The sequence below is a fragment of the Sorex fumeus genome, unplaced genomic scaffold, assembly GCF_029834395.1.
Source record: "Sorex fumeus unplaced genomic scaffold, SorFum_2.1 ptg000095l, whole genome shotgun sequence".
Taxonomy (NCBI): Eukaryota; Metazoa; Chordata; class Mammalia; order Eulipotyphla; family Soricidae; genus Sorex; species Sorex fumeus.
Window position 1 is genome coordinate 2880420 of NW_026606152.1, and position 17312 is coordinate 2897731.

Consider the following 17312-nt stretch of genomic DNA (forward strand, 5'->3'; position numbering starts at 1 on the left):
GCGGTGCTGGCAGAGCGAGAATCGAGTGGGGGACCGACTCCTAATGACCACCTTGTCCCTAGGCCCGCGGGCCCTAGCGGCTGTGAGCGTCCGCGGAGCCCGCCGGCAGGTACCAGGGTGGAGAAGGGACACCTGGCTGACCCGCCCCTGCGTTCCCGAGGTCTGCTCGCACTGCTCTCCTTTCCCGCGTAGGTTTTCTGGTGGTTATACTTCGGAGGGCTTCTTTCCAGCCACGTGCTTAGAGTGTAGCGTGAGAGTTAGGCGGCAGACTACGGGATCGAACCCAGGACCATACACTGCCAAACCATCATGATAAGAGAAATCTTTGTGAGATGCAAAAGAGTCAGCGACTGAATTCTGATCACTTTAACGATGATCACGTTCCTGGGTGGGCAACTAAAAATTATCTAGGGTAAAGTGAGAGGTAGCGCCGGAGTGATAGGACAGCGGAAAGTGATAGGACAAGTGCGGATCTGGGTTTGACCCTCGGCATCCCATATGGTCCTCTGAACACCACCAAAAATGATCCCTGAGTGAAGAGCCAGGAGTAAGTCCTGAGCACCGCCGGGAGTGACCCAAAAACAATCAAACAAACAAGTCCAGTAGAAATATACTTATACAAATCCTCTGCATCTAGAAAATGAGTTTTCCAGAGTCCATTGTGGGAATGGAACCAGGACCTGGTGTCCCCACCCCTCAGGGTGCTTTCCAGAAGGGTGATCTTCCCTATCCACTGCTTCCTGCACAGTGCCCTCATTTGGAGCTGTGAAGCTTGGCACACGTAGGTCATGTGTGAAGCTGAGAACTGAAAACCCCCACATGCCCTCTCTTCAAATCCCCACTGACAGCTGGAGAAGCTGGGACAGCAGCCGGTCACCTACTCTGTGTGAGGGGGCACAGCTGCTGTCCCCACTGGCCTGAGGCCTGCCTGGCCGACCTGGCCCCTGTAGCCTCCTGGTCTAGGAGCCCATGTAGCTCAGGATCCCTGGTCCCTGGTTCTTTCAGAGCCGCCATGAGTGTGCCTGCTCGCCCCCACCTCCAACTCCCCGGCTGCAGGGTCCCTGGTCCCTGAACTAGAGACCCCTCCAGAGGGGCCGCTGGTCTCCAGGAAACACCCCACAAGGCACTACCTACCCCTTCAGGCTTTTACCAAAGTAGGTCCTTGAACCAGGGCTCATTCCTGGGACACAGCTCCCAGCTGATCTCCTGGATGCCACACCTCTACTCCAGACTTTATAATACCAGAGCCCCCAGACTCGTTGTAAAGCAGCACCTCTGCTCACCTCCAGGCAGGGGGCAGGGACTCTCCGTAGTCACATGACTTAGAAAGCAAGCAGCAGTGCTTTCCAAGCGGGTTATAGTGCTAGCCTTGCACATAGCCCCCCTCTGGATTCTGTACCAGCACCCCATATGGTCACCCCAGACTGCCAGGAGCGATCCCTGAGTGCAGAATTAGGTGTAACCCCTGAGCACTGTCAGGTGTGGCCCAAAAACAAACAGATAAGAAACAAACACCCAAATAGGAGTGGAAAATGGGCACTGGTGGAGGGATGGGTATTTGATCATTGTGTAATTGAAACCCAAGCACAAAAATTTGTAAGTCTACAACTGTACCTCATGGTGTCTCACTAATAAAAATTAAAAAAAAATTAAAAGCCAGGAAAAGAATGTATGTTAACTAGCCCACATTTGGGATTGATGCAAATGAAAGGTAAAGGTAAAGGCCCTCCCGTTGATCGTCGATTTGCTCGAGCGGGCCCAGTAACGTCTCCATTGGAGACTTTGTTGTTACTGTGTCTGGCATATCGAATACTCTCGGTAGCTTGCCGGGCTCTCCGAGAGGGGCGGAGGAATCGAACTCGGGTCCCAGTCAGGATGTCAAATGCCAGCATGAGTCTTGGGGCATCTAAATCTCCTCATCTCGTTTCTGCCCATGACAGATTTGCTGGAAAAAAAGAAACTTTGGCTCTTCCTCCTTCAAGTTTCCTAAAGGCGAATCAGAGCAATAGCAAAGCAGGGACGGAGCTGGCCTTGCATGCAGCTGACCTAGGTTCCATCCCTGGCATCCCATATGGTCCCTCAGGCCCTGCCAGGAGTGGTCCCTGCGCAGAGAGCCAGAAGTCAGCACTGAGCACGGTCACATGTGACCCCAAGACAAAAAAAAATACCAGACTATTAAGACATGCATCGTCAGTGGAGTTACAATCAATGTGCAGGTCCATAAGCTTGGGTGGGAATTCCCCCCATGCACCCCTCGAGGTAGAAATGCAGAAGTCAGATCTGGAGGAACCCCATCATCTGCTTCCCTGTAGACAGAGAGGATTTGGGTCAAGTTTGTGGGCTGATTTCCTTTGGGAGGCAAAGAGGCAATCCATGCGGGAGATACTAAGACAGCTTTGGTCCCCAGTACTCCATATGCCCTGCCAGGAGTGAGTCCTCTTAGGAACTGCTCAGAGCCAGGGCTGGAGGAAAGCCCTGCCTCAGACCTAGCTCTGAACCCCACCCAGGGGGGGGCAAGTCTCCCAGGAATCCCTCCTCTGTGGGGTACTAGTCCCTCCATGGCACCCACTGACTTCCTTCCACCTGCCCCTCATGGATGGGGCTGGGGCTCTCTAGCGCTTCTCTTCTTCCACCTCACACCTGTATCATCAGCAAAGGGCCCCTCAGAACATCCTTTCTTTGGAATGTTCCAGACTCTAGGACTGGAGGACAAGGCTGCCACATCTCTACCCACCCACGCCCCACTGCGATGCCTTGCAGTGGCAGACGCAGGAAGGTGGGGTCCCACCCCTGGGCAGTGCCCCTCTCTGGTGATGGAGGCATCACTCCTGCCAAATGACTTTCAGGCAGGGCTTCCCCTCCTGGGCCCGGGTGTGCCCCTTCACCCCGCACACAGGGCCCTCCTTGCTGGGGTTCCATGGCCCACCCCAACATTCTGGGGATTGGGTGGGAGTATGTGCGAAGACTTAGCCGCAGCCGGGCCTGAGCACCCATCCCCTGCTCCACACAGGCTCCATAACCGTGCAGCGGTGGCGGGAAAGCTCAGGAGACCACGGAGCACTCCTGAGGGTCTCCGGTAGCGGCTTCCAGCCTGACATCTAGGCCTGCATCTCAGACCAGTGTCTCCTCCGCAGGTCAGTGTCGTCTTTCAGATTGAAGCTAAGAGCATAGATGCCAGGACATAGGACAGGGTTAAGACCCTTGTCTTGCACGCGCCCGACCCAGGTTCCACCCCAGCATCTCCTATGGCCCCCTGGGCCCGCCAGGAGTGACCCAAGGGCTCAGCGCCACATGATTGCCCACATGGTCTCTGGAGCCTTTTCCTGCTGGCACCAGACATGTGGGTGCAGCCCACCATATCTGGTCTCCTGGACTTCTTGTTTGTCGCTGGGGCTGCTCCCCCACAGACTGACACTCAGCTGGGCCTCTCTGGGGGCGACTCAGGACCACCCCAGAGGAACAAGGTGCTCTGGGCTGTGTGTGCCCCACCCCAAGCTGCAGGGGTCCTATGTCTGGGGCTGGGGGCCAAGGGAGGTTCTCAGAGACCCTGGTGCCTGGACACCCCAGTGAGAGAGGCCTGTGGGCTGGCCTGTCCAGGAAAAATGGTCCAGGCCTTGGTTCCAGAGCCGTTTCTGGCAGTGCTCAGGGCTTCCTCCTGGCTCTGCCCTCAGGGATCATCACTCCTGGCAAGCTCAGGGGACCACATGGGGTGCTGGGGATCGAACCCAGGTCAGCTGCGTGCTGAGAAGCTCCCTACTCGCTCTTCTGCCTCTCTGATCTCTTACTGTCTTTCTGGAGCTCTGTCCCCTTGCACCCGGCCACTTCGGGCTTCTCATCCGAGACTCCCACAAACTCTTCCCCGCCCCACCTTCCACTTCCTTCCTCCAGCCTCTGCTGCTGTTCTGGGGTCTCTGTCTCTCAGAGGCCTCTCTTCCTGCCCCCCATGTTGGCACGGTTGGGAGTCACTGGCCACCAGAACCAGTTCCTGGGGTCCAGCCCCACACCCCTAGCCTGAGTTCCCCCCACAGAGAGTTCTGGGGGGTCTTCTCAAACTGGGATGTTTCTGGAATGTTCTATGCCTGTAGGAGGCCTGGCCTTCCCCGGCTCACAGGGCCTTACTGGGTCCTTGAAATAGGGTGCAGAGCACAGTGACCCATGGCCTCTTCTCCGTCCATGTCAGGGAAGTGACTGGGCTGAGGGGTGCCCGGAGCCCCCTTCCATGCTCCTCCTGATGGACTTGCGGGCATGTGGGGCATTGTGAGGACATCAGTGTGCAGGACAGAGAGGAAGGCTTGAGTTGGGGGACGAAGCCCAGGAGAGGACAGCCGAGGTGTCCAGTCTGGGGGGGCCTCCTGTTGTGTGCTTGCAGGAACATGCTCTACGGCAAGTGTGTGCGGACGGTGATGGAGTACCTGGACCGCTTCCGACCCAACACAGATGTCCCTGAGCAGTTCTTGCTGGCCGCGTCTGCAGCACTGCAGGTAGGGCCATGTCCACTGCTGGGAGTCCCAGGGCCCACCCTCCCTCCCCTGCCATAGCCCCTCTTCAAGGATGGCCAGAGCCCGGTCTGGAAGTGTGTGTGTGTGTGTGTGTGTGTGTGTCCAGCACAGAGGTTCAGGTAGTGACGCTGACATACCCTACCTGTATCCTGCCTACCCTTGTACCTGTGAGGCCCAGTTCCACCAGCTGTCCTCAGGCCTCCAGGGCTGACCCCAATGGAGTGGGTGTGGCTCACGGACTGGGGGCGTGGTCTCACTGGAGGGGCGTGGTCTTGCAGGGGTGTGGGTCATGGCCGGGGCGTGGTATTACTGTAGTGTGAGCGTGGCAACATTGCAGTAGGGGCATGGGCCCGTGGGGTGGGGCCCCATCAGAGAGGGATGGTTCAGCTGGACTGGAGTAGAGACCTTCGGAGTTGGGGGGTAAGGGAAAAAAAGTGGGGAGGTGGCACATGGACTGGGGTGTGGTCTCACTGCAGTGGGAGCGCAGCTATCCTGGAGTGGAGGCGTGGTCCTGCAGCAAGAGTGGGGGCGCGACCCGTGGGTGGGGGCAGGGTGCCACTGGAGTTGGAAGGGGAGGCTCTGGGAGACCAGGGCAGCTGCTCCTGGGATGCTGCTCTGGGCTGTAGCCTGTCTCCATCCATCCTGCACCACCCCACCCCCGGGTTGGCTGAAACCACACTCCTGCGGAAGGGAGTTTGACTACGGGCCCCCCACCTGCTTGCATGGCCTCTGCTGACTCACAGCTGAGTCACCCCCCACCCTCACCGGTCCTGGTTGTGTCTTTTTCTCCCTCCTCAGCCCCCTGTGGTGCTGCACCCAGGACACTAGCCGGGGGTGTTCGCTGCCAGCAGGGGTCAGGCGTGCAGGGAGAACTGGGCCTTGGGAAGGAGGGAGTCACACAGAAGGGTCCCGCTACTGCCGTCCAGCCATCTCTGTTCCTGGGCTCTGCCGAGCATCCCTGAAAGCTGGTTTTTGTTTGCTTTGGTATTTGGGCTTATGCCAGCTCTGCACTCAGGGATCATCTCTGGTGGGCTTGGGGGGACCAGAAGGAGTGGCGGGGATTGAACCCAGGAAGGCCTCTGAGCATGAACCCACGTACCACCCCCAGCACCCCACCAGAGTCCCCTTTTGGCTCCTCTGGATGCCATCCCTGGGTGGACCCCTGTCCTGTGCCCTCAGCGCCTGCCTTTGTTTGTCATGTCTCTTGCAGGGGCTGCACCCCCAGAAGCAAACCTTCATTCTGGATGTTCTCTCGGGGTGTCTGGAGCACCATCAAATGCTGACCATCGTGCTAGATGCCTTCTACTTGCGTGAGGGCCGTTTCTACCTGCGTGCTGACTACAACCTTTTCCGGGGTAGGCTTTGAGGGCAGCCAGAGCAGGGGTTGCACTCCTTGACCCCTTCCTGGGCTCTGGCTGCAGGCTGGACTGTGCTGCCTGCCAGGACATCCTTAGCTTCTGATGGACACCTCCTTCGCATGGCCTCTGTGAAGGGTTGGTTCAGCCAGCCCCTGGCCTGCAGGGGGATGGCAGTATGGAGTGGGCACATCTGCAGGTCGCTGAGGTCAGGGTGGCTATGGCGCCAGCCATCATGCACTGTGCAACTGTGGAGAGTCCACTAGTCTGCAGCCCCTGGATGGCCGTACTGCAGCTATCTCAGAACTCACCTGCCAAGGGGCCTGAGAGATAGTCCAGTGGGGAGGGCACTTGCCTTGCACGTGGCTGACCAGGTTTTGTTCCCTGGAATCCCATATGGTTCCCTGAGCATCGCCAGGAGTGATTCCTCAGTGTAGAGCCAGGAGTAACCCCTGAGCACTGCCAGGTGTGACCCAGTAATGAAACAGACAAACAAGAATTCCCTGACTAAACCCCAAAGAGAGATGTTTGCCCTGGACCTCCTTGGAGGACCACAAGATGGGGGATGCTTTGGAAGCCAATGTTCCCTGCGGATGACCTGCGTTTCCTGCCGAAGACACCACTGCCTGGTGGCTCCCTCTGTAGACTGTACCCGCCGAGTATTCAGAGCCTCACCCCGGTGTATCCACCACCTCCACATGCCCTTGCCCCCTAGCTCTCTGTCCTGTGTCTACAGTGATCTGCTACCTGGCCACCTTCCAGTTGGAGGAGCTGGGCTTCCAAAGCTTCCGAGACATCATCAAGTCACAGCCTCTGGACAAGATGTGTAAGGTGAGGGGCGCCTGCCTGCCCCACCCCCACCCATCCATGCAGTGCCCACTGCATTCAGATTCCTTGCCCACTCTATTTCACCCCAACTCCAGTCCATGCCTGGCCCACTCCGCCCACCTTGTCCCTGGCCTGCTCACACTGCCCACCGTGTGCAGGCTCTGCTCACCACTCATTCACGTGCCCCCCACACACACTGTCCAGTCCACGCTCGTTCATGCTGCCCCACCCTGTCCAGGCCCCACCCACTCTGGGAACCTCTGACTCCAGGGCCTGGGCAGTCTCTCCCTCTTGGGTGGGCTGACCAGCACTCCACATTACCCTGACCCTGCTTCAGTTCCTGCAGTTCTTCTTCAACCCCCTGAACCTGTGCACGTGGCTCCGGGACGAGTGGAGCCTCATCTACACACCGGAACACGTGTCTGAGCACTGGATTGGCAGCCTGCTGAGGTCCCGGCTCTGGGGACCCTGAGAGCAGAGGGGGGTTCCGGCGCCCCGTGCCCCTGGGGGAAGCAGCGCCTGTCCTCCTCCCTTGCACACGCCCAATCTCCCTCAGCAGGGGCAGGAGCCAAGCAGGTAGGGAGCGCTGGGCAGGTGCACCGTGACAGGTGTGCGGGAACAGGCAGGCGCGTGGGGACACGGCAGGCATGTGGTGACAGGCATGCAGGGTCAAGGGTGCTGGGACAGGCGCGAGGGGGGCAGGTGCACGGGCAGCAAGCCAGGGCAGTGAGTGGGCCAGGTGGTGGCCGACTCCCGCCCGGCATAGCCACCTCCCCTCCACCCAGCCTCTGTGCAGTGCCCCGCCCACCTGCCTCCCCCGGCAGAGCTGCCCTGGAACGTGCTTTGCAGTCGCCAAATTCCTTCCGCTGTGCCATCTGCTGGGGCCCAGATTAGCTCTGTGTCCCACCTGTCGTCTGTCCTGGGGTCCCCCCCCCCTGATTGCCACCGAGGGAGGCGGAGCCTCCCAGCCCTCCTCACGCTGTGGCCCCTGCACCTGGGGCCACATCTGTAGGCCGCTAGGCCTGCAGTCTGTTCCAGGGTCCCACGCGCCCCCTGCTGGCCGGCTCCGGCAGCACCCCTGAGCAGCGCCTCCACCTTCCCTTCAAGGTGGCAGCCCCAGGTGCAGGAGCTGATTTGCCACCTCCAGGGGCTCCTGACCCAGCAGTCTCGCTCCCCAAGAACCAAGGCCAAGCTCACGGAGCCCCGGGAGTTCAAGCTGACGGCCCCCAGGCCCCGCACCATTCCCATGCCTGAGCTGGTGCCCGTCATGGCCAAGACCAGCTCTGTGAGTGTAGGCGCCACTGTGGGATGTAGCAGGCAGGAGGGTGGGGGGATGCCCAGCAGAGCCGAGTGAGGGGGACTGTCCTCTGTTCCCAGCGGGCCTGGACCTGGCTTAGACCTGCTGGGTGCCATCCATCTGGCCATGACAGTGTGTGCTGGGATGAACTACTGGAATGAAAAAAAATCACGTTTCGAATAGAGGCTTAGTGAGGCCTTACAAACTTTTATGAAAGTGGCATCTTCAAATGTTTTATTGAAACACCTGTCCTGCAGGGCTCTGCGGTCTAGCACATTTGATGGCACCTTCGCCTTTGTTCCTTGTCGTGTGTGGAGGGGTCCAGCCCAGTCCCCTTCAGTGGTTTCCTGATGCCAGCCGCAGCCCAGTGTGGGGCAGTATTGCACCTGCATTCTCAGTACTTGGGGTGCTAGTGTGTGTGGGAGCACCTTGCCAGGGCACCTGCCCCGCGGGCTCCGAGCCCCCAGGGCATGGTGCTGGGTGACCAGTGCCACAGCAGAGCACTGCTGACCTGGAAGACGGTCTGGAAAGGCTAACACAGGCCTGGTCTCCGGGGAAGGCCGCACTGAGGGTGGCTGTGAGTAGGTTGGCAGGATCGTCGGGTGGGTGGACACAGCACACCGGGGTCAAGGTTGGGCCTCCAGGTAGGCCTGCAGCCTGCGAGAGAGGGTCCAGCTGCCCAGCTGCTTCTCTCAGCACCTGGAACTCCCACCAACCTCTCTGCCCAGTCTAGCGTGTCCAACCATCAGTCCAGGGTTCAGTGCTCACTGAAAGTCATTGGCCCTCTCCAATGACCGCATGTCCAGCAGGTCCAAAGAGGCTGCCTTCACTCTCGTGCAGACACACAGCTATCACCTGCACACACACCCATGTGTGCGCACACACACACTATGTGAAGACACACATATTACATACACGCCCATGTGTCTATACACGTGGACACAAGCATGCCACCTACATATAGATCCACAGACATCCATGTGCACACGAGTATACACGTGCCACGTGCATATACATGCTCAGTGCACACACGTATTGAACCTACATTGATGTACATACCATGAGCATACTATGATTCACACCGAGGTGGACACATAGGCACATAGCATGCATGCACATGCAGCAGCCTCCAGCCCGCTCTCCCACTCTCTGAGCCACAGCTGCTGACCATACCCTCCTCATCAGGTCCCCAAGAGCACCCACCAGCCACCCAGAGAGCAGCAGTTGCTCAAGGTGACCAAGAGGCACAATCGTCGGATGGCTGAGGTCAGCTGCCATTCCCAAGCCACCTCACAGGCTGGGGGATGTGCAAAGAAGGGGGGAGGAGGTGGGGGAAGAGGGTGAATGGAAAGGAGGAGCAAGATATGAGGTTGGGGAGGAGGAAGAGGATGACAGGGAGGAGAATAAGAGGATGGGAGATAGTGGACAGAGGAGATAGAATGGACGGAGAGTGGGGGAGGATGGATGGAGGGGGAGAACGGACAGGGCTGTGGGAGAGGGAGGAGGAGGAGGGAAGAAGAGGATGCTGTCAAGCACTGCCAGGGGAGTTGAGTGGGTGGGTGGTGCCCTCACCCAGGAATGGGCACTGGGGTATCTGGGAGAATAGTGGGGCCATAGCTGTTCCCTCCCCCGTCCCTCAGGAGCTGCTACTAAGGGCGAATATGGAGGAGCCACGGTGTGCACTTCTCAGGAGTCGTGAGGAGACCCCCCTGCAGGTGACTCCCCCCAGGAGGTGGGCAAGGCATAGAGGAACCCCCTGGGGCCATGTGTGTGTGCAGCCCCTTTGTCTTGGGCTGGAATGGTCCAACCAGGTTCTGGGTTTCCCAAGGCAGTGCCAGGGACCTGCCTGACCCCAGAGCAAGAGAGGAGGTGCCACCCCGGCCTGTGTTGTCCCAGTTGGGGGGAGTGAGCACCCCCCATGGTCCCAGGGGGGAGTGAGTCCCCCAAGGTGATCCCAGGGGAGATGAGCCCCCACTGTGGTCCCAGGGGGAGTGAGCCCCTCACCATGGTCCTAACTGGGGGTGAGCCCTCCACTGTGGTCCTGACTGGGGGGACTGAGCAGCCCCGCCGTGGTCCCAGCTGGTGGAGTGTGGCCCGTGGAGGTCCTGGGCCCACTGAGCAGGCAGGGGAGGTGATAGGCTGTCTGGACAGCAGCCCTCACCCTGTGCGGCCTTCCACTCTGCAAAGCTCACTCAGGGTGCCTGGGGATGCAGGGTCAGGCTGGGGGAGCCCCAGGGCTTGGACACCAGGTGCTGACGCTTGGCAGGACACCAGAATGGAGTCGTGGCAAGACACGTCAGCCAGAATCCATCGGACTCCGAGACTGACCTTCTACAGGGTGAGCCGCTGAGCTCCCGCCCCACACCCCACCTGCGGGGCCCCCAGGACTGCCCCTGACCACAGCCAGCCTCTCCTACAGCCTAACAACATGACCGTCAAGCTGAACACAGCAGCCATCCTGCGCGAAGGGTCCTTGTACCAGCGGCAGGTGGAGAAAGAGCTGCAGAGGTAAGGGCCTCGGGCCCCAGCCAGGGAGCCCCAGAATCTTGGCCCTGGACCTGGGGGGCCTCGGGCACTCTAGACCTCCCCCTGAATCCTGCTGCCCAGACCAGGACACACCTGTGAACTGGGTTGTGGGCAGGAGCTTGGGAGGCTGACAAGCTGGACTGAGGGGTGGGCAGTGGTATGTGACTGTACAGTCATGTGGGTGTGGGGATGTTAACTGGAAAGATGGGTGGGCTGGGGGATGTGACTGGACAGGTGGGTGGGCTGGGGGATGTGATTGGACAGGCAGATGAATAGAACAGCGATGGACAGAAAGACAGAAGAGTGGGGGCGGAGGAATAGTACATCAGATAGGGCATTCACTGCCTTATACAAGGTGGACCCTTATACCCATTTCCCCCACGTTTTCCTTGGAGCCCTACCAGGAGTGATCCCTGTGTGCAGAGCCTGGAGAATGGGGCACAGATGTGACTGGAGAGGGGGATGGGTGGAGGGAGAGAAGGGCGAATGGATAGTGCAGGAGGGGTGGAGGGAGGGAGGGAAGGCTGTGGCAGGGTGCATATAGATTAGAGGGACGGGGATGGATGGGCAGGGTAAGAGGAGGGTGGGTTGGGGTCTGGGGGCTTGGAAGCCCCTGCCCCTGCCCAGGGGTCCCTGTGACTTTGGGGACTCGCAGGGGGGATGGCAGCTGGGCCTCGTCTCCAGGGTTGATAAGCTGGTGGATGGAGCTGGGGACTTCTCTGAGTTCCTCAAGTGGCAGAAGGCCATGAAGGCGCAGGACCAGGAGGAGTGGCGGGTGGCCGAGGAGTGCCGGAGGCTGCGGGGGAAGCTGAGCCGCGAGGAGGCGCTGCTGGCGCGGCAGCACCTGGTGCAGGAGAACAGGCAGAAGGCTGAGCAGAAGAAAGAGGAGGTGAGGGCCTTCCAGAGGGACAGCCCCCATCCCTGACTCCGCCTCCACTGAGGTGTGGCCCCAGTGCTGCTGGAGCACAGGCTTTGGCAGCTGGGTCCCTGGTACCCCATGCTGCTCTGAGCTTTGCCAGGGGCAGTCCTCGTGCACAGAGCCTCTGGGCGCTGCCGGGTGTGGCTCAAGATGAAACAAGCACATAACAGAACCCAAGAGTCAAAACCAGGGAAGACCAAACAGACTTAACAGACCCAGCCTGTTGCCGGTGGCACATGGGAAGCCTGTCAGAGACATGGGGTGGGAACCATGGTCAAGCGCATGCGTGCCTTGTGTCCTTGCTGCGGCCAATGGTGCCTAAGTAATCAAGTCGTATCCCATGGGATTGACCCGTCTGTCTGGGTGTGGCCCTCAGCCCTGCGTGCTCAGTGGAATTCAGGGAATCACACCAACCTGGTGGAGAGACACAGGATCAAGTGTGGCTCCGATGTGTGTGTCCTTGACTCCCTGCAAGCAGGCTGTTGTTATTTTTTTTTTTGCCTTTTTTTTGGAGGGGATCACACCCGGCGATGCACAGGGGTTACTCCTGGCTCCTGCACTCAGGAATAACTCTTGGTTGTGCTTGGGGGACCATATGGGATGCTGGGAATTGAACCTGAGTTGGCCGCGTGCACGGCAAACGCCCTATCCACTGTGCTATTGCTCCAGCCTCAAGCAGGCTGTTATTTACTGGAAACTTCTTCCCATGGTATTTTTTCAGTAGTCTGGATGTTTCTTTTATTTTCCACTTTTAAAGCTTTACAAGAGTATCTCGCCCACACGGCAGAGCCTGGCAAGCCCCCCCGTGACGTATTCGATATGCCAGACACAGTAACAACAAAGTCTCCAATGGAGACGTTACTGGGCCAGCTCGAGCAAATCGATGATCAATGGGAGGGCCTTTACTTTTACTTTACTGAGATAGGATTGGCCAATTCACTTTGCATATTTTAAGATATTTAACATGATTTTTAGAACTTGAGTTTTCCCCCAAGCATGCTCAGGAGGTCCTAGAACCCCTCTCAGCGATTTTGGGCTGGCAGAGCCAGCAGCTCAGTGCAAGGGTGCAGGATGCCATGTGCCAAGGCTGTTTGGGCTACCCTGGCAACAATCGGAGGTCTCTAGGCCTGCACCTGGAGCTGTGGCGAGGGATGGAGCTGGGCTCAGTGTGCCAAGTCAGAACTTAAGCTCTGGCCTGAACCATCTTCATCTTCCTATGTGCTGGGACATGATTTTCTGGTTAACACACCCAGCACCTCCCCTGGTCGCTCACCTTCTGCATGTGTGGTGGGAAAACGTGAGCGCTGCTCCCTTAGCAAAGTCCAAGTACATGGTCATCACCATGGGGAATCCGGGACCTGCTTGCGCGATGACCACATCTCCTGCACTGGCCACCTCCACTTCTTCCCAGGCTGCCCACAACTATGTCTCTGCCGGGCTTATGTGACTTCACATAGCGTTATCCGGCTTTAGCCATGTGCCCGCACACAACCTCCTTTCTCAAGGAATAGTGTTCTGCCATGAACTGTGTGCACACACATGTGCATCATATGTACACACATGTGTCCATGCACGCACATCCCTGTGCACATGTTTGTGTGCCATCCAGCTATGCGCGCGTATGTATATGCGTGTGTGTATATGTGTGGACATGAGTGGTTGTTTAAACGTGCTTTGTAGCTCCTGTGTATATGTGTGATATCACATGTGTACATAAGCACGAAAACCCTCTGTTTGCCGCTCCTCTGTTGGACACTCAGGGCATTGTGTGTCCTGGACAGTATGGGGGATTCTCCCTTACCCTGTGCTGGGGGTGTGGGTTCTGCTCAGGACACGGGCTTTACCTTGGAACATGCACCCAGACGGAGGTGCGCAGCCATATATCGATATGTTTTAGGAATGCTGCTTCCTGCAGTGCTGTGCCAGGCTACCCACCTCATGCACCAAAGGCCCCTTTCACCACACCCTCCCCGGGCTGTTCATGCTGGCCTTTTTTCCCTTGTTTTTGGGTCACATGTGACAATGCTCAGGGATCTCTCTCTCTCTCTCTCTCTCTCTCTCTCTCTCTCTCTCTCTCTCTTTGGCTTTTTAGAGTATACCGTCGATGCTCAGGAGGTTAGTCCTGGCTCTGCACTCAGGAATCACTCCTGGCGGTGTTCAGGGACCATATGGGATGCCGGGGACCGAACCCGGGTCAGCCGTGTGCAAGGCAAACAAACACCCTGCCTGCTGTACTATTGCTCCAGCTCCTCAGGGATAACTCTTGCCTCTGAATCAGGAATCACTCTAGGAAGTGCTTAGGGGACCTTATGGGATGCCGGGGACCAAACTCGGGTGGCTGCATGCAACGTAAGTTTTCTACCTGCAGTATGTACCAAAGCTCTGGTGCCTCTCCATGGCCTTTCTGGATAAGCACTGGAGCTACCATGCAGTGATAGCACAGCAGAGAGGATGTTTGCCTTGCCTATGGCTGGCTCAGGTTCAATCCCTGGCATCCTATATGGTCTCCAGAGCATTGCCAGGAGTAACCCCTAAGCACTGACAGGCGTGGTCCCAAAACAAAAATTTCCAGTAGGTTTTCCTGTCTTCTGCTTCTTTGTTAAGGCTAGTTCTGTGCTGAAACCTTTGGAGATAAGGGTCACACCCCAGGATCCAAGGTGGAAGCAGGTGATGGTGGGGATGTGCTCATGGTATGGCCCATGCCACTCACATAGTCCACCTGAGTCCGTCCCGCACCCCAGGTGCCCCAGACCTGCAATACTGTCTGTGCCACCAGCAGGCTCCCCACTTGTGCCAGCACCCACAGAGCACCAGCTTCCTTCTGCTCTCTGGTTCCGGAGCCTAGGCATGGCAAGAACACTGATCCATGTCTCTCGAGGGGTGACACAGCCCCAGAATGGACCAACTGTGGTCCAGGCAGGCCAGGAAGGGGGTGGACATCAGGCATGCAGGATGCTGAGCAGTATCTGGACGCGAGCCGTAGGGGAGACAAGCCTGGGGAAAGGGTGCCCCCACAGCAGATGCAGTGCCCAGGGCTGGGAGCTCCAGGGGGCCCTAGGAGCTGGACTTGGCTCACCAGGGCTCCCTTGGCTTGTCACCTCAGCTCACTGTGAAATCCAGGCAGGGCCTGGAGGCACTGGAGGAAGGATAGGGGAGGGGCTCCTCTGCAGGCCTGACTCCAGGACTCCATTTTAAGCAGGACTCAGGGCTGACTCTGGTCACTGATGCTGCCCTGAGGCTGGACTGGCACCTGGGAAGGGCACCCAGGCTCTGATGGGGGTGCGTGTTGCCCGCAGACGGCAGAGCTGATGCAGCAGTGCGCAGAGAGGCGCGTGCAGGAGCAGGAGGTGCTCAGGGAGCGTGTGGAGCAGGTGCAGGAGATCCAGAAGAACATCAAGGTGGTGCAGTCCCGGCTCCTGAATGACCGGCAACAGACTGGTAGGAAAGGGGCCCTGGATTCTGGGCGGCCCCTCTCCCTGGGACTGCTGCTTCGTCCGCACGCTGTCTGTCCCCCAAGTCCAGAAGGTGGTAGAGGAGAGCCGGGAGCTGCTGCAGCGCCGTGCAGAGGAGGCGCGTGAGGAGCACCGGCAGCGCCGAGAGCTCACTGCCCAGCTGCATGCCCTGGAGACGCAGCCCGGGCGCAGGAACAAGCTCGTGGACCTGACTCAGGTGAGCTGAAGGCCAGCCCGTGTTCACGGTTTGTGTGGCTTGGACGAGGACTTGGACGCCTTGGAGGACTTGGACGGCTTAGATGAGGAGAGATAGTGAGGTCACTGGCACACAGAGGCTTGCAGGGCATGCACATGTCAACCAAGGTTGAGTCCCCAGCATCCCATTTGGTTCCCTGAGCTCCATCAGGACTGAGTGCTGAGCACTTTCTGGTGTGGCCTGAAGCCAAACCCAAGGTTGAGTAGGAGATCAGGTGAGGGGCAGACCAGACAAGGGACGTGATGGCCCCGTGGGACTTCACCATGCGCTGCATGTCCAGGCTCACAGGACACCGGCTGCGGAGGGCCAGGATGGGGCGGGGAGGGGGACACGCCCACCCCCCAGTAGGTCGTCCGACCATCCTGCAGACCCCGGGGCACGGCCTGGAAGGGGAGATGTCCCTGGTGGAGCTCCGTGAGCGGCTGGCGCTGCTCAAGGAGACGCAGCAGCGAGCCGAGGCGGCGCGGCGGGACGAGATCATCCAGGACAAGCGAGCCAGGAGCCGGGATCTGCAGGACGCGCTGGAGCTCATCGCCCTGTGCAGGGCCGCCCAGGGGCGCGTGGCCGCCTTGAGGTGCGCTGTCGCCCTGCCCTTCCTCTCTGCTGGGGCTCACTGGTGCGGCTGGCAGGAGCAGAAGGTGGGCCGGGACGGAGAGGCAGCCCCTGCGCTGCGCGCGACCCCAAGGACACCACCTGTCACCACAGCGCAGGGCTGGGGGCGTGCGGGCGCCTTCACTCGGACCCCAGACGCAGGCCGACGGGTGCCGGGGAAGCTCCCGGGCGCGACCCCCATCCACCCTGCAGAGACGATGGCCGAGGGAAGGGCGTGGAGTTTGCTGGGGGGCGACCCCGGCAACGCGCTGGGACCCGCGGGCCGGGTCGGGCGGCTCTAAGCACCTCGCCCCGCAGGTGGGAGGAGCAGAAGGCGCGCCGCCCCACGCCTCTGCAGGACGAGCGTGTGCGGGAGCTGCAGCGCGCGCTGCGGGAGAAGGCGGCCGAGCGCCTGCGGCTGGAGGCGCAGCTGCAAGTGCCGCCCGCGAACTCGCGGGCCGCGCGCCCCCGACGGCGGGTGAGCGGGGAGCGCGCAGTGCGCAGGAATGGGCGCGGGGGCGGCGCGGGAAGCGCGGAGGCGGCGTGGAGAGGGTGAGGGACTGCGGCACCGGGAGGGCGCGGAGGTGCGCGGAGAGGGGTGGCGACCCGGCCCGCGTGCCCGCACCCATGTCTCGCCGTCTGCAGGCACAGCAGGAGGCGCGGCACTGGCTGCAGATGGAGCGGAGCCGCAAGCGGGGGCTGCAGGCGCGGCAGGCGACGGACTCAGCGTGTGGGTCGCCACGCCGCCAGGAAGCTGCTTAGCCTGGGGGCTCCCACGTGTCCACCGCTGCCCTGGACTCCAGCCCGCGCACCTCCACCTGTGTAGTGTTACCAGACTGCGGGACACGCAGCCGTGGACAGTCATGTTCCACAAGTACCCGCGTGGATCATCGAAGTGATGTGGGCGTGCTGAACTTCCCTGCGCTGCCAGGTCCCTTCCCTCTGGCACCCCTTCTTAGGAGCATCCAGAGTCCCCTCTGCGCGCAGAACCCCGTGCTCGGCCGACTGTGCTGGAGCGCGGTGATCTCGCAAGTCCAGTCTGCTGAGCTGTGGAGGTCAGGGGCTGGGGGACACACACCATGAAGCTCAAAGCAGGCACTGTCCCTGACCGAGGACCTGGGAGTCCTGGCCACTGCCCTGCCTCTGCCCCCACATCACCCTCAGCTTTTGTCTAGCCTGGGGTAAGGAAGAAGCAGCGGTCAGAGTTGGCCGCAGGAGGTGACCAGGACCTGATGTTCTGGGTGGGGGCCACTGACCTGAGGCTAGCTTTATGGCATGGAAATTCCAGGTGGGCAAGGGCATGGGCCTGCCCTGAGTGTGGGGCCAGTGGGCTGGGGCAGGAGGGGGGGAGCACACACCAGGAGAGAAGGGTGGGTTCTTCCTCTGAGGGAAGCCATTGGCTTAGCGATTTCCTCATGTCTGGATCAGAGCTGGGGGCAGGGGAGTTCCTGGGAAATAAAACATGCAAATGGCCTAACTCGACTCAGCCTGCACGTCGTCCAAGGACATGAGACCATCCAAAACCCATAGGGTCTCAGACGGAGAGGTTTCAGTGCCCTGCTGGGATGGCCGGGTAGATTGGGTAGGCC

General features: G+C 59.7%; 2 protein-coding genes across 2 annotated transcripts in view; one reads left to right on the plus strand and one right to left on the minus strand.

The window, feature by feature from the left end:
- ZFYVE28 (zinc finger FYVE-type containing 28) overlaps positions 1 to 17312 on the minus strand; it is an 82275-nt gene that overhangs the window by 32172 nt on the left and 32791 nt on the right. The window lies entirely within an intron of this gene.
- Positions 52 to 16485, plus strand: CFAP99 (cilia and flagella associated protein 99). Its single transcript, XM_056132695.1, has 15 exons — positions 52 to 109; positions 4370 to 4481; positions 5710 to 5854; positions 6591 to 6685; positions 7020 to 7132; positions 7790 to 7967; positions 9165 to 9245; positions 9620 to 9694; positions 10399 to 10487; positions 11190 to 11394; positions 14721 to 14862; positions 14942 to 15093; positions 15501 to 15706; positions 16042 to 16201; positions 16369 to 16485. Exons 2-15 carry the CDS (start codon positions 4374 to 4376, stop codon positions 16483 to 16485), a joined length of 1866 nt encoding a protein of 621 aa, XP_055988670.1. The 5' UTR covers positions 52 to 109; positions 4370 to 4373.

Bases quoted from the DNA above. Each gene is read 5' to 3' on its own strand.
- CFAP99 (XM_056132695.1), top strand. From the start codon at position 4,374: ATGCTCTACGGCAAGTGTGTGCGGACGGTGATGGAGTACCTGGACCGC. The intron at 10,488-11,189 runs GTAAGGGCCTCG...CCTCGTCTCCAG, and splicing joins GTGGAGAAAGAGCTGCAGAG to GGTTGATAAGCTGGTGGATG. The intron at 16,202-16,368 runs GTGAGCGGGGAG...CGCCGTCTGCAG, and splicing joins CCGCGCGCCCCCGACGGCGG to GCACAGCAGGAGGCGCGGCA.